The sequence below is a fragment of the Scomber scombrus genome, chromosome 4, assembly GCF_963691925.1.
Source record: "Scomber scombrus chromosome 4, fScoSco1.1, whole genome shotgun sequence".
Classification (NCBI taxonomy): Eukaryota; Metazoa; Chordata; class Actinopteri; order Scombriformes; family Scombridae; genus Scomber; species Scomber scombrus.
Genome location: NC_084973.1, coordinates 12,371,902 through 12,387,637, shown reverse-complemented (window position 1 = coordinate 12,387,637; position 15,736 = coordinate 12,371,902). Strand labels below are relative to the sequence as shown.

The 15,736-nt window shown below is 40.7% G+C and overlaps 2 protein-coding genes across 2 annotated transcripts; one reads left to right on the top strand and one right to left on the bottom strand.

Annotated features, from left to right (window-relative positions):
* Positions 1-8,195: 8,195 nt before the first annotated feature.
* Positions 8,196-12,373, top strand: lysmd3 (LysM, putative peptidoglycan-binding, domain containing 3). Its single transcript, XM_062417539.1, is given in 4 exon segments — positions 8,196-8,330; positions 9,521-9,796; positions 10,837-11,375; positions 11,377-12,373. Coding segments are annotated over 3 exon segments (942 nt in total). The 5' UTR covers positions 8,196-8,330; positions 9,521-9,529; the 3' UTR covers positions 11,513-12,373.
* A 196-nt stretch (positions 12,374-12,569) lies between these two features.
* Positions 12,570-15,258, bottom strand: polr3g (polymerase (RNA) III (DNA directed) polypeptide G). The gene is made up of 7 exons (XM_062417540.1): positions 15,134-15,258; positions 13,950-14,079; positions 13,335-13,400; positions 13,194-13,253; positions 13,046-13,110; positions 12,816-12,944; positions 12,570-12,701 (listed from the first exon to the last, which is right to left on the bottom strand). The coding sequence occupies exons 1-7, from the start codon at positions 15,242-15,244 to the stop codon at positions 12,612-12,614; spliced, it is 651 nt and encodes a 216-aa protein (XP_062273524.1). The 5' UTR covers positions 15,245-15,258; the 3' UTR covers positions 12,570-12,611.
* Positions 15,259-15,736: the final 478 nt, after the last annotated feature.

The following is a 15,736-nucleotide window of genomic DNA, read 5'->3' as shown; positions in this document are numbered from 1 at the left end:
CTGCTACAGTATATTAGAACAGTTTGTATTTATAAGTCTCAGGCTATGTGCTTGGCCCAAAACCACAGTGCCTCCTCGGCTCTGTTTATTGGATTGTTTTCTGTTTGAGCTGCACTCTACTCTAAGCGATGCCACCACCCCAATGTGTGTCGGGCCCTACCTCTGAAACCACCCACCGTCCGTTCTCAGCCCGGCGTAGCCGCGCGCTGCCATACCCGGTCAACTCACAATCCCATAATTGCACTTCACATGTAGTTTGTCCCTCTGGTATTTTTAGATCAGTGAATGTTCTCGCCATGCAGAGAAGTTGGGGAGAAGAAATTAAGAAACTTAATAAGCGAGTAGAGCTAAAACATACATCATTAAATCTGACAAAAACTCTGTGTTACTCACTGGGCTTATTTTGGACAGCTCAACCCCCACAAAACAGATTTTTATTTATTTTTAGGGGGAAAAACAGAAAACCTACCATTAGTCCAAAAAGAAGGGGGGGGGGGGGGGGGGTGGCAATGTGCTGAATTGCAGCCAAATTATGCCATTCCACATAAGGGGAACCAGAAAACACTTGAATGAACACCTCTCTCAGGAACAAAAATGCATGAGGTCAGCCTTCCAGCTATTGTCAGAAGATACTTTTCAAACCAGGCATTTCTACTTCAGGGGCAAGAGGCTGCCAATCAAGTGTGCATTTCACTGTGAAAAAGAAACAGAGAGAGGGAGAGTTTTCCTGAGGTATTGTCCACCGGGCTGTGGTCGGCTGCTCTTATGTTGAGCCAATGGCATCTCACGTCTCTATAACTAAAAACAGTTTTTTTCTCCTACTTAGGAAACAGTGGGAAGGAATATAGAAAAAGGAAAGTGGATCCAATTGAGTAGGAATTAGTGCGTGAGCAATTTAGAGAATTTTCCAGTTTGAGCATTGGCTGACTGATTAGCCTGTATGACACACAGTGATGGAGGCAGACAGAAAAGCACTTTCAGGGGATTAAACAAAGTTGCGCTCTCCATAGCGTCCCAGTCCAAAGGGCCAAATTAGAAAGGGTATTACTTCATTGCATGTAACTGGTTGGGCCTGGATGAAATGCTAATTGCATTTCAAAAGAGTTCCCAAAACAGAGAGGCAACCCATAATGGGGGTGTATTTTCATTGGAGAAGAAGCGGGACTTTACGATTCACTGACCAGCACACAATTTTAAGGAGCAGGCTTTTTTTTCCGCTCATGCTCCTTTTTGTGTTTTGTGTGCATTTCTAACATTGCCACAGTTCTCTATTCTTTTGTTTCTCCCACTTTTTGGCATGCAGGCCTCCTCTCCAACAGAATCCAAACCATCCTATTCAGACTCACTCTTTTTCTCTCAGCTCTACTCTATCACTCTAAAAAAAAGGCCACGACTGCACACACATCCACGGTACAGTAGGTGCGGGGGAGCCTCTCTTTCAGGCCTTGGAAGCAATGAAAAACCTAAGGGCCAGATGGCAGTATTGAAGCCAGAGGAAGTAAATCCCTGAACAAGTGCTGTCCTCACATCCTAATTATCATAAAGAAAAATAATAAAAACTGTTTTTTGTAATCTGCCTTACGCATTCAGAACCAGTTATTCACACGACTGTGTGAGGGATCATTTACAGGTGTGCAGTATTTAGATGACACAGAGATACATTTGTTAAAGGATCCTTACATACACTCTAATCAAACTCAGCAGTGTATTATCCTGAACTAATAGGCATCTTTATCTTATCTAAAACATTCTTGTTTTGCAGTGCTTCACAGATCATACTTTGAAAAATACACAGATTCATGTGTGTTGCCTTTTTATCACCAAACAATTTTGATCTTGAGATGTTTTACTCACAAAGCTATAATCTATTATGACAGGCATCCAGAGAAAGTGGATGAATACATCACATGCCGCCACATCTCGGCCATGCTAGAATCACCCACCCATCACCACCCCCACCTACTCAAGGAATTCCTCTGCCATGACCAACTACAGTACAATGAAGGAAGTGAGAGATAAACAGAGAAAGACAAGAAAAGAAAGAAAGAAAGGAAGGGCTGGTGTAAAGAACAGGGCAGATGGGAGGGGGGCGGAGATAAATGTGTGTGGATGAAAACAGAATGAGTCATGCTCACATGGGGTGATGATGGATAAATAAGGTTGAAAGGTTATGGAGGGAACTAAGATTGAGTAAAGAGTCAGTGACCTACATCAACAGGTTTATGTTTTAAATAGGTGTCCTGACCCTTTTTTCTCTCTCTCTCTCTCTCTCTCTCTCTCTCTCTCTCTCTCTCTCTCTCTCTCTCTCTCTCTCTCTCGCTCTCTCTCTCTCTCGCTCTCTCTCTCTCTCTCGCGCTCTCTCTCTCTCTCTCTCTCTCTCTCTCTCTCTCTCTCTCTCTCACACACACACACACACACACACACACACACACACACACACACACACACACACACACACACACACACACACACACACACACACACACACTTCATCCTAACATTACAGTGCCCCCCTTTAACGCATAATACACACATACACACAAAGAGGGGTATTAACAAACAAGGAAGGGTCTAGGGATGGATAGCCATGAAGTCCTTCCAGCCAGACTCGGAGTGTGACCCACTCAACCCAACCTGCCCAAATTAGTACAGGAAGCAGGGGGCACCATGGGATTTGCTCCATGTGGCTCCCCCAAAACATCCAAGCGAGGGGTATAACCCCATGGGAATATATGTCTGTATGGCGGGACCCATGTGGGGGTCTGTGTGTTTAAAGAATAGGATCAGTGAAGGGCAACCATAGAGCGTGTTCATTCATGAAATGAGGCTGTAAGGCAGGTTTATGGCTTGGAGATAGTAAGTTGTTCATTGGTTAAATAAAAAAGGAATATATGCTTTCAACAGTCCTTGAAACTAAATTTAACTTAATTTAGTGTCTAGCCAAGCTATTGTGAACCAAGAAAAAAGTGCCTTCCTAACTGTTCTTTTACTTTTCATTATGTTTTGACATCTGAGAAAAGGATGTTGCTCTCTGTGTTTCCTGCACTGATTTTCCATGCAGTTTGCAAGTTGCAATGAAACATAGCTGCTTCCATTTAACAGGATTGTAAAAGCAATTAGCACAGAATAAAGTGGAAATATTATAAAAACATTAGAAATTAAATTTCTGTTTGTGTGTTAATGAACATAGTAGAACAACTGGCCATGCATTATATTGAGCACAGCAGGTAGGAAAGGCTCCAAGGCTGACCTTTACGAGGCCACTAGCTTTTACTAACATCACAAAAGGTCAGGTCAAGTTTAATACTTGAATGGAGATGCTGGGCAGCTGTAGGAGGGCTCCTTGTCACCCCTACTGAACACAAGATATAACAAAAAGCGTGTGTAAGTGTACATGGGTATGTATGAGTGTGTGATTATTAGAGTTGACAGCAAGGTCATGGCCGAGTGTTCGCTGCAGCGACTGTACTAGAATCCTCTCACCGGGAACAATATGTGGTCGGTCAGGCCCACTAAAGAGACCTCAGGATTGTTGGCCATCGCTGAGGGCCCACCACTTTCCTGTCCCTCTGCTCCAAGGACAACAACTACTAAAACACGATACTGTCTCCTCTGTGTAAGCATGAACTATCAAATAATTTTTGAAAACAAGCTCTTAAATTCCCAGATGATGTTATACGAGACGTATTTATGACTTGAATTTGTCTGTTCACTAAATCTCAAAGAAACTGTATCGTGGTTTCCAGACATGGTGGCATCAGACCTCATGATCCCAGTGAAACAACAGGAAAACATGCAGAAACAGGCATTGTTTCTTTCTTATTTGTCACTAGGGAGCGTACTGTAAGTTCATTACAAATGAGAGAAAAGCAACATTAAACCTAACAGGAATAATAAAAACTAATTGTTTTCAGTTTCATTGGTAGATCATATTTGTTCTTGTTCTTGTTCATGTTCTTGTTCTTCTTGTCCTCTTTTATCTCTTGTTGCAAATATTTTTGGAAGATTTCTTTCTTGACTGTATAACACACTTGTTGTTCCTCATGGAGTTAAGAGTCTTAATCATTCTGTCTGCCCACAGCAGTGCCTTTTTAAAAAAAATCAGATGTGCCAAATATTGGGGGGACAAACACTATGCACCAAACACCGAAGAGATAGCTCCAGATAAACTTCTGCTTGAGAATAATCTGTGAAAATGAATTCCAATAGTTAAAATAAAATCAAATACAGTCACTCTGTACAGCATATACGGCCATAGAAAACAACTTAATGTCAAGTGCTTGTTCAAACACTAATGTACCAGGTCCCAGTTTGCCTCATGTTTGCTTTTCCAGGATTCTTCTTTTTAAAATATAAAGCATCTTGATCTGTTTTTAATAGGTATGGGGAGAGTTTCTGCATATCAGCTATGCAGAGAATCAGAGGCTTCAAAAATGTCTTTGGTTTGCTGCTACAAAAATGTTAACACCTATGGTTCATGAACTCAAGTAAGCATTCAGTGAACCCAGTCAACTCCCAACATAGTTCTACTGCAGGTTTAAGGTGCACATCTGGACTGTCATGCACCAAAGGATTATGAATTGTTCTACTGCATGGTACTTCTGAGGGTAATGGTAATTTGAGAGAGAAGTGGGAAAGTAGGTGCAACATTTTATCCTCTCAAGGTGTGAAAATGAAAACCAGACCGTAACGAAAAAGAGGTGTACATAGGTTTGCTGTTTTTTACTTCCACCATTATGAAAAACGTTAATAGGGAACACAAGGTCACTCACTGAGGAGAAAACAAGGGATATCATTTTGCACTGAGCTGTAATAAAACACACTTAATGAATAAAACTGCCAACATCAGGTCTACATATTCACATACAGAAATTTTGATTTCCTAATGGGGATACATTCAAGGGCAGTCACTCCCAGCATTGTTCCTATCATCATGCAAATAGACAATTAATGCACATACAATACGTGCACAAGGTAAATGCCTTAATAGTTCTTTGATATATTTCCTTGAGGGGGAAACATTACTTACTGGGCCTGAGTTTTCAGAGGATATGTTATATACACTATAAATATATAAGGTAAGGTGTGGAAAACACATAAGAAAACAACCAAATAACGTCAATGTATATATAATATTGGGAGGTAATCAGGAACTACCGAAGATCACGAATAGCATTGCTAATATCTGTATATAAGTTCTCATTCAACCGTACGTCCTTTAAGACATTCTTTACAACTCTTGCCCCCAACTGTGATCCATGGCGGACAGCCTGTTGCAGGGTGGTAAAGTGTATCTAGAGCTGTGCCCTCATATATTTCCCTCTATGCCCACACACTGGGAATGTAAACCCTCTCATCTCTGGCAAACATCAATCTCGTCCTGTCTGCTATGTGCAACACTTCAGCGCCTCTCATCATTGAACAGGCTCTCTTTATGGCACTGTCCCTTTTGTACTGTGTAGCCATTAGGGGGGTGAGACAGAAGGAGAGAGAAGCAGGCAGTAAAACAGTTTCCGCCCAGTGAATCACATTCAGACCCTCACACAGGCGACTGGGGGCTGACCCCTGCCAGGCGATGACATAAACACTGACAGACAAAGGACCTGAGCTCTGAGCAAGTGAGGATCTTAGAGGATCCCAAATCTAAAAAAAACAAAACAAACACCAACAAAAAAAACAAAAACGGGCTGGCTGTGACATGTGGGTTTGTGACAATGGAAACATAAAGGCAGGTTGGAGGTATTAAAATACAGAACATTTCATGGCAAGTTTATGCTGCTTCTTTGCAAACAAAAGGAGCAGGCTGTAATTCCTCATGTGGTTTCATAATTCTACCCAGTTATACAAAGATACATGGCAGAAGCAGGAAACAGTGAAGGCTGACGATGGGGGTGAGAGCAGGTGTAAGTGCTGAATGGATACAGAAGCAGCTCCGTCCCCTCCTCCCCAGTGAGAAAAAGGATTTAACTCTGCTGAGGCACCACGAACAGAGGAGGCAACAAAAGAGATTTGCAAGGGACGCACCAAGATGACATCATGTCAAATCAATTAGAGATAAGGTGGACACATTCAATTATTCCAGGACTTAAAACCCCACCCCGTCAACTGGTGTAAATTATGATGCCTGAACATCTGCGCCAAAAACTGCAGCACAATGAGGCACACAGGCACCACTCGTTTATTTAACAGTAGCAGCACATGTGCGCAACTTCAAGTGTGCCAAGATTACTTATGGCCCGAGTAAGCCTATAGATTAGTCAACGGAGCTTTTATGAGCGGGTCCCCGGCTCACCATGTGTGGCAGTTCCCCCTGAATTCTTGTTTTATTTCAGTGGGCGAGAGAAGCCACACAAAGCGCAGCAATCACACTGGAGATCCTGGACGTAACCATGGAAGCGTTTGTCTCCGTCCTCAATGGGCTACTCGGCCATTCATTTAGTGATTGCGTTGAATCAATATTTAGGCTTTTCAATTTTATTAGCTGCTCCAAGGGGGATTTTTGGCACAGCGCAAAAGGAAATTAGCAGTAGCCAACCACTTTTAATTGTTTTCTTATAGTGTTATACAACATGTCTGCTTGAGCTGTCTGGCATAATTGATGAGGAGTATCTACTACTCATTTGTTTCCTCTATATTCTCTGCGCTATTAATCTACCACCGGCATCAGTGCCTGGAGTCACCAATCATTGGGCTCACCTATTGAAAAATAAATCTAAGACGTTTGCATTGTCTAAGAGACAACCTAACCATGTGTCACAAAGCGATATCACCTCAAATCTTTCTATGAGATGAATCCAGCAAACTTTTGCCTGGTCGTCACACATCCTTATTATTAGGCTTCACTCGCACAGATAAACAAGATATTTTTCTAGAGAAACATAAAATAAATCAATACAACTTACCTGACACCTTGCTTGGCCTCTCTGTCCGAGATAAATGACTACAATATCTGTATAGCTGAGGATAACATCGATAAGCGCTCCCAGGCTTTGCAGGTCCTTGTCTTCTCAAGCAGCTGCCAATAACTGCATCATTAAGTATTGTTTATTAAAAACCTACTGAAATCGGTTGGTCCTTCGGCAGCAATTTGAGTTCCCGGTAAACAACATGGGATAAAGCGCGAATGTCATCTAACGGGACTGAAGCCGGCAAGAGAAATAACAACAAGAGACGCAGGACCCTCTCCTCTCTCTACTCATAGCTCTGGGCTCCTGCAGCCATGTGAGAGCCACTTCTACAGCATATACACTGTTCACTGTCCCGACACAAAGATCGGTTTACTGTTGCACACTCACTCCAACTCGTCCGTCTCCCTGTCGCTGAGCCTAATGAGACAAGATGTTTTAATCCCATTTGTCTCTCAAGGGTGCTCAGTGTGGTGGCGGACAGCTCCACCATGTGAGCCGAGCACGCATAGAGCTGCCGTCCATCTCCTCGCTGCAGTTACTCTATAAACTTTGCAAATTTAAATGTTTGTAAGAAAAAAAAAAATCTATACTAGCTGTGCAAAAATGACACAATACAAAAAAGAAAGAAAAAGAAAACTTTTAGTCCAAGCAGGAGCACATATTGTTTTATAAATGCAGTAACAAGCAATAATAGTCAGAATACGTTCTCAGATATCGCCATAATACATTTGATACCACTTAATGATGTATAACGTAACACTTGTTATAAAAGGTAGATAAACTACTTCGCTAACGTTGCAATAGAGCTCAACATCAATTAGAAATAAGGTAGGCTTAAGTTGGTTTCCAATTGGCCCATTTTATTTTATATGGAATTTACCCTAATAAATAATTATTAAATAGTTGGATTAAAAAGCTAACATTCTTGTCCACTCAGTAATTTAAAAAAGCATACAAGCAAAAAAAAGGATAAAACCAAAAAAACCAAAAAAAAACCCAACTATTAAATTAAATAGTTGCTACGTTACATTTGCATTGGCTTTATATTAGCCTACTGAACAGAAAACTTAATTATGGTGAACGCTGAAATATTGGTTAATAACAACATGCATATATGAATATAACTGAGAATCTAATCGTAACCCGAATCAAAAATCCACTTATTCTTGAGGTGCGGTTAATTGTCTTGACATGTAGCGCCATCTCGCGATGAAACATAAATGTGCGCTTTGGAGGCGTCTGTGGTAACGTCATTACGTAAATATTCTGTTGACGTGGCGTGAGAGGTTTCGATTCAACTGTGGCTACGTTAGCAGGTCTAAAAAGCAGTGTCTAAACGCCAACCAAGAGACCGAAGAAAATCCAGTGGAAGTATGGATATCACTCAGGACAACTGATCGATCAGTGCTCATCTGTTTTCAGGTAAAGGCAGGTGTCGACGACTTCCTCCAAATCATATTATTCATGAACCGTTTCCACTGATTGAAATCTACAACTCAGCACCTAACATAGGTGTACGCTAATTAGCACTAGCCTATATGGTTCTTAGTTTACTTACTTGATCCTAACTGTAGGCGTGCTGTAGCTACATTACACGTATAACAGTCCAGGCACGACTTGACATTTCATTTAAAACACCGATCTGGTGGCTTAAACAATATTTTTAAAAGTTACAGGACAACGGCATCGACTGAGGTAACATGTTAGCATTAGCTTTGTTGTTTTATAAGTCCTTAGCTTAGTTAGTAAGGTGAGGTGAAATAGTTAATTTGCTACTTGGGATTTTAGCCGCAGTAACTTAGTTCATCGCATCTCTGCTTGCTTGATAAAGTAGAGAGCAGTTGTAGTGATTTGTGTAAAGTTGCCAGCTAGCAGCAAGCTACCTTTATCGTACATTAGGCAGGACTCTGGCTCACAAGAGTCATCTAGACACCGCTTAGTTCGTAACGGTAAATAATCTTAGGAATGATCGTGGGAATAGGCAAATGTACCTATCTGACAGGGTGTCACATTAGTTGGTGGTGTTCACGTGGCCGTGACGGGTGAGCACCTTGACATGCCGGCGATTGCACGTACTGTCTGTATCGTCTTATCATCTTATCATACTTTCTTATCTAGCTGAATTCAACCTTGCCTGGCCAAATTTGCCAGAGATGGACTTTAGCTTTGTTTTCCAGTATGCTGAACATGCTCGCTGTAGCCACCAGTAACATGTAATAAGTGGATTTCCCTGCTGCTGACAGCTGTTAATTGTAGGTTTCAGAGAGAGAAATGCATGCTTGTTCTTGTATACTGTCATTAAATTCACAGAAGCCAGCTTCAATCCATAGTCTGACTTAATTTGATACGTCAAAAGTTTAAGATTATGTAAGTGTAAGAGCTATCTGACAAAGTGGTCACGTTTGGGATGACAATGACAGCTGAAATTATACTAGACAGAGTTATGAACACATCCAACAGTGTTTAAGATGGTGAAACATAATCATCTGCATGTAGTTCCACATTTTCTCATACAGTGAAACAGCAGTTCGTTTAAGTATACCATGCTGGTATTCCCAAATAATATACTGACAACATTGTAGTCAAGCCTATTTCTGCTCTCTCCTATACAGTGAAAAAAAATGTCCAGTAGAAGCCAGCACTATGGTTTCCAGTCAGCCACCATGGTGCAGCCTGCTAATGGTGGCCATGCCTACCTGTTTGGAAACAATGGTTCGGAGAATGACCTGTCAGAGGAGGATGGTGAGAGTTACGAGTTGCGGCCACGTGGCAGAGAGAGGCTGCGGAGGAGCACCTCCAGAGAGCGGTTGGACGATATTGTCTACCTGACCAGAGATATCCAGGAGGGTGACACCCTGAACAGTATTGCTCTGCAGTATCATTGCTCAGTAAGTGCTTAGGACCAGAGTGTCTGGCTTTCTTTCTTTGTCTCTTTGGGGAGTACCCACTAAAACTCTCCCTCATCTCCATTTTGAAGTAGACTTTTAAGTAGATCTTTTTTTTATTTCTTAAATTACAATACATACACAAATGTCTTTGCACTTAGTACAATTAGGGCTGTAAATTACTGTTGACAAATCTCATTGGTAATTTTGAATTTTGGCAACGGTCTCAGTAATCTGTGTTCCCAAATTTAAATGTAAAATAATTTCCATACTCATCAGAAACTTCATGTGTTCATCCGTGCTTTGATTTATAAGCTTCCACTACCCTCTAGGAAGAACAAAGGAGAAGGCGGTTATTTTCAGGCCACAAAATGTTGCATATTTAAATATGGGAAGTATAAAATAAATAAGTTAATGAATACCCACAGTAATCGCTGTGTTCCCAAATCAAATTTTAATTTCCATCCTCATCAGGCTGTTTTTGGCTGCCAAAAATTAATCTGTTCATGACTGGTACACTGGCATTGGCCTGAAACACTTAATATTTAAGTTTTTTTGGGGGGCTTTCTATGCCTTTATTCAGACAGTCTGGCAGAGAGGCCAACAGGAAACAGGGAGAGAGAGAGAGGGAGGGGGGAATGACCTGCAGCATAGGTCCTGGGCCGGATACGAACCAGGGACGCTGCGATTATGTGGCATGCGCTCTAACCACCAGGGCGCACTTAATATTTAAGTTATTTCAATTTGAGCCAAAGAGTCATACAGAGGTCAAACTCAATTCATCAGCTATTTTTCTTATGAAAACTTGTTGAACTGTCATTGTAAAACATCTACATTAATCCACCATAATCATACTGACAATGTTTACCCCTAATTTAAGTTGATTTGGGTTTTTTCATTTCTTATTATTTTCAATGTCTTTTTTGAGAATTAACTGCAGTTAGTATGTGCACCTTTCTAGTGCAACGGTGGACTGATATTCAGAAATAGACTAATTTGTTTAAAGCAGTATAGTAAACTTACATTTCTTCTGTGTTTCCTAGGTGGCTGATATAAAGCGTGCTAACAACCTCTTGACAGAGCAGGACTTCTTTGCCCTGCGGTCTATCAAGATTCCTGTGAGGCGCTTCAGTGTCCTCACTGAGACTCATAGTACTGGACCTCTCAAATCTGTCTCCCCTTCAGAATCCAGGCGCCTGCCCCAGATCTCCCCTGTTACCTCCTTTCCCTCAGAGTCCTCCACAGACTCATCAACTTCCACAGACAGTGTGGAAGGGTTCCTCCAGGAGAAGGACAAGGACATTGAGCAGCTGGTGAAATCCACAGGCCCATCTCGGAGCAGCCTTAATGAGGTTGTGTCGTCCTTAACGCTCCAGCAACAGCAGCCATTGCTGGGAGAGGTTGAGTATAAACCAGCACAGCGAAAAGACCCTTATTATGGTGCAGACTGGGGCATGAGATGGTGGACGGCTGTGGCTATCATGCTGGTTGTCGGCATTGTTACGCCTGTGTTTTATTTGCTGTACTATGAGGTTCTCATGAAAGCTGATGTAAGCCATCATGGCAACCCTACACAAACTAATGACACATCAACATAATTTGAACATTCCTGTTGGAGAAGACGGTCATGCAGGGACAGGACCTGGACACTATGCTGGAGATGTGGTTAATGGAGAGCCGCAGGAACCCGGTGTGGATAGAGCACATGAGAAAACATAGCAAGGGATTATAACTTTATGTACAACTTTGTTGCTAACTCAGAGACATTATAAAACTGGGAAGATGTTCCCACTTTTTAGTAGTTTTTATTGACTTGGTACATTAATGCAATCTGATCGGGAAAGTCACTTTTGTAGTGGGATCAGTAATTTTTTATAGGGTTAAGAGACCACAAGTAAGGGTGTGACAACATTAATTGCCTGTGTCTGAAAAATGTAAATTGTTTTTTTAAGCAAAGAGCATCAATTGGCTGACAGTGGGTCCAACTGTCTCTAAAAATATGTTGAACTTTCTGGAACTGATGGATACAATTCAGTCTTGTTTTTTCAATATAAAAAATCCATGCTGCTGAATTCTCAGAAAGTGAACTTTATCCAAAAAGTTCAAAAGCAAACCAAGATTGAAAAAACACTCAGTGAGGGGTCGTAAGCGAAGCATAAATTCTGGGGGGAGTTTTAAAGCAGTTTTTAGTGAGATTGGTTCAATTTTTGCTATGTTTGTTTGGAATGGTATGATTGCTGCCATTGCGTTGGAATATTTAATTTATTTCTATAGTGCATTATTCTTTACTTAACACTATCAGTATTGGGAGTTAAAAGTAAAATTATAATTCTGAATTACGTTGGAAGTTGCCTGAATTTTTCTTTTAACTTGCCTGGAGAGAACTGCATTTTGTTTCTAACCCAAGAGCATGGTGAGGAAATTGGGAAATTCACAGTATTCCCACAATGACTCATACTTGTAAGTTATGTGAAATTTTAGACTTTGTTATATAGCCCTTTTATTTTATCACTGTTCACTTGATATTTTATCAAAAAGCATAATGTGTTGACAGTATGTGCCTTTCAACCTGTGGAAAAGTGAAACAGGCTGAAGAATAAATAAATCTATTTTGAATAAATTATTGCCAGTGTGCACAGTTTGGCATTTCTTATTTACACAAGGCGTTGAGAAAATCTTGTCTTTCAAGATCACAAAACAAATAAAAAAAACTATCACTCTGCTTAACAGTATTCCCAACTTATCTACAATATTTAACCAAAAGTAGCATTCACATGGTTATTGTTCACTTTAACGATGCATGGTTGAGGTGACAGTCTCAGTATGTTGCTTCACCATCCATATTGTCGTCACTGTCTGCACCAAAGTCTTCACCATTGTCAAAGTAGCTTTCAATGTAGTCGTTGTCCTACAAAAAAAAGAAATGTGGATGAAGTAAATATTACTGACATTCTTATTGACCATAGGAAATTTGTGTTTAACACATTTTGAAATGATTCTGGGTTATCATTTCTTATCTAACCTCTTCGACGTCTTCTTCTTCATATTCTTCCGCTTCAATTTCCTCCTCTTCGCCTTCCTCTTTCCCTGTTTTCTTTTTGCCCTCATCATCAGATTTGTCAGGGTTCCCATCATCTTTCTTTTCCAGTTCCTAAAATATTGACATTAGTGTTAAATTATATACATTAAACATGTTCTTGGGTATTAGGTACATTCATAAACGACATGAACCACATTAAAACAACGTCTTACATCTAGTTTACTCAGCACATCCTGTGTCTCTTTGGGTGATATCTTCACAATTTTCTTCTTTGTGTCTGTTGGAATTTAACCATTTAGTCTTTATTCTTACAAAATTAAATTTCATTATTTCATAGTAGATTTAAAATATTTGAAATACCTGCTTTAACCCGGGGTTTTTTCTTCTGTGGCATCAATTCTTTTGGGAAAAGGCTCCAGTCTAAAATATTAAGAATATACATTATTTTCCTTTTTTTCCTCAATTTGCTCTAATCCCATGACAATATGTTATTACAAGTACCTGGAGTCCACGCATCATCCTCCAGCTGCCATTGCTTCAGGTATCTCTCTGTGTATCGCTCCACGTCTGTTTCATGTAAATAAGAGAAAGTCCTGCTTCAGTACATTCCTCTTAAAACAAGTCCCCATTCATGCTCACATTACATTGAGCAATTCATCAGAACCATAAATAATACACATATGAACATAAGCCACTGGGTGTTGCTCCTAGTTCTTGGTTACAATGTGTCCTCAAATGTGACTGACAAGTTTTGACTATAGCGAGAGCAGTCAATTGTTCAGTAGATACCAGCAGCACATTGTCTTTTATTATTTCAAAGCACCAACACTACATCTGACAACATTCATGACAAGATAAGATCTACCACTGCTGAATAAAAGGAACTTCAAACGTCTGTCAGGTCAGACCATAGAAATCATATTAAAACCACCATATGAGGCAGCTGTAACTCAATATTCTGCCATAAATCTACCTTTCACTCCTTTTCCCAGATAAGACCCTAATTAAATGTCTCAGCTCCTAAGTGCTCTATTATCTTCCCTCACAGTAGCCAATTGCCCTGCCATAGCATTTCTATTAGATGACAGGTTTCTAATGCACTACTCTCCTCCTCACCTGCCTTTTTGGACAGAGGCTTGATGTTGTGTGGCAGCCGTTGCATTGTTCCCCTCATCTCCTGTTTCAAAGCCAGCATGTAATCCTCATCCTCCCCAGCTTTCAGTGGAACTGGCTTGAAGTCTGTGTTCTGGAAAAAGGATTGATTATGGAGGGTAAATGATACCAATTAAGTACAGCTGTTACGTTTCTTTTTCAAAGGCAGGTTTGATTGCCTTTTAATGAGGTAGTGTAAGGGCTCCAGTCCTGTTTTTTATTACATTTTAGTTTTGATGAGTGAAATTACATCATTTGCAGTAAAATGTTGTCATAAAATAGTATCACAAAACACCAAATAATTCGAGTTATAAATTGCGTGATATGATTTTTACACAAAAACATTATTAAAATGACATCCTCCTTCTCCCTCATAAAACAATCCAGAATCTTTGAATATGCAAATGTTCTTATTTTCAAGTTTAAACGCCTGACACGAGATGTCTCCTGCTTCACTGAAAAGTCCATCCTAAGTGTATGGCCACTGGAGGCTTCAAGTTCCCACATCACATCACACTTACAAAACCGGACCCCTACTGGCTCCAAACTAGTTGTGAGTCTTCTAGTGTCAAACTCTGCACATACATAATTTTGCACAGTGAAACTCAAACATCCAACTAAAGTAAACTGATTGTTTGACTGGAAAGTGACTTTAAACTGTCGCGTAGTCTGCTGTGTACACTGAACATTGGGAACAGGACACATAGGCTACACAACTCAGAGTATAAAAGGGAAGGGAGAATACACAGGTCATTTTAAGCCAAAGGATCCCCTCGATTTCCTGCATCACACAACAAATAATAGAAACATCCTGGAGCAACTGTTATAGGAGGATGCTCTCTGGAAGGCACCCAATGAGGCACTGTTTTCAGGAAAGGTGCAGGCTTTTCACAGGACCAAAATTACAATAATCATTATAATAAGTACTTTTACCCTCATATTAATGGATTCATGTCAAATAAAAATGGCTACTTCATAGTTTGTACTTTTGTTTACACCTATTTATACATGCCTACTTTTTAAACTCGATGCAGATTTCACCTGCCTGTCTGAATTCTTCCCTCTCTGATACTTTTAGGGCTTAAGAGTGAATTGAATATACTGCAATGTGATATGTGTGTGAGTGCGTGTGTATGGTCGGTACTTACTGGAAACAGCGGACTGGGCCCCACCCTGGCTTCTGGCATGCTGCCCCTGCCGATGCCCAGAGCCTCAATGTTGAAGGTAAAGGCAGCTACTCCACGGCCCTTACCCGCCATGGTTGCAAGCCTCCACTGAACCTGCAGCAGAGTCCACACGACTTCAGTCAGTGTCAAACACGTGTAGACACAAGTTCATGAGCTACAGCTTCTATCGCCTGATTTTGCCTACTATGCGACGTTGGTTGACCCTGTAATATTACATCAGACATATAACATCAGAGACACATCGCCACATACAGCAAGTTGTAATACTCACTATGGGACTTTAGGTTAATTTCTCCTTATGTGGAGACGTACAATCCTAAAAGTCTGTGTACTTCAGGGCTATTCAGCAGCATTTAGCGTTTACTGAGCCTCCATATTGTCACTTTTCGAGTTAACTTGTCATTAACAGTCAGCTACTCAACTCGGTCTACTGTTCGGCTCGTAAACAAACTCCTGAAATTATTAAATTAACGGTTAAACCTCATGGAAATCAGTAATGCTGTGCTAACACCGGCGTGTGCACACAATCAACCACCCAGCATGCGTAAATGTGGCTTTAACTCT

Bases quoted from the DNA above. Each gene is read 5' to 3' on its own strand.
- polr3g (XM_062417540.1), bottom strand. From the start codon at position 15,244: ATGGCGGGTAAGGGCCGTGGAGTAGCTGCCTTTACCTTCAACATTGAG. The intron at 14,080-15,133 runs GTAAGTACCGAC...TCCTTTTTCCAG, and splicing joins GGCCCAGTCCGCTGTTTCCA to AACACAGACTTCAAGCCAGT. The intron at 13,401-13,949 runs GTGAGGAGGAGA...TACATGAAACAG, and splicing joins GCCTCTGTCCAAAAAGGCAG to ACGTGGAGCGATACACAGAG.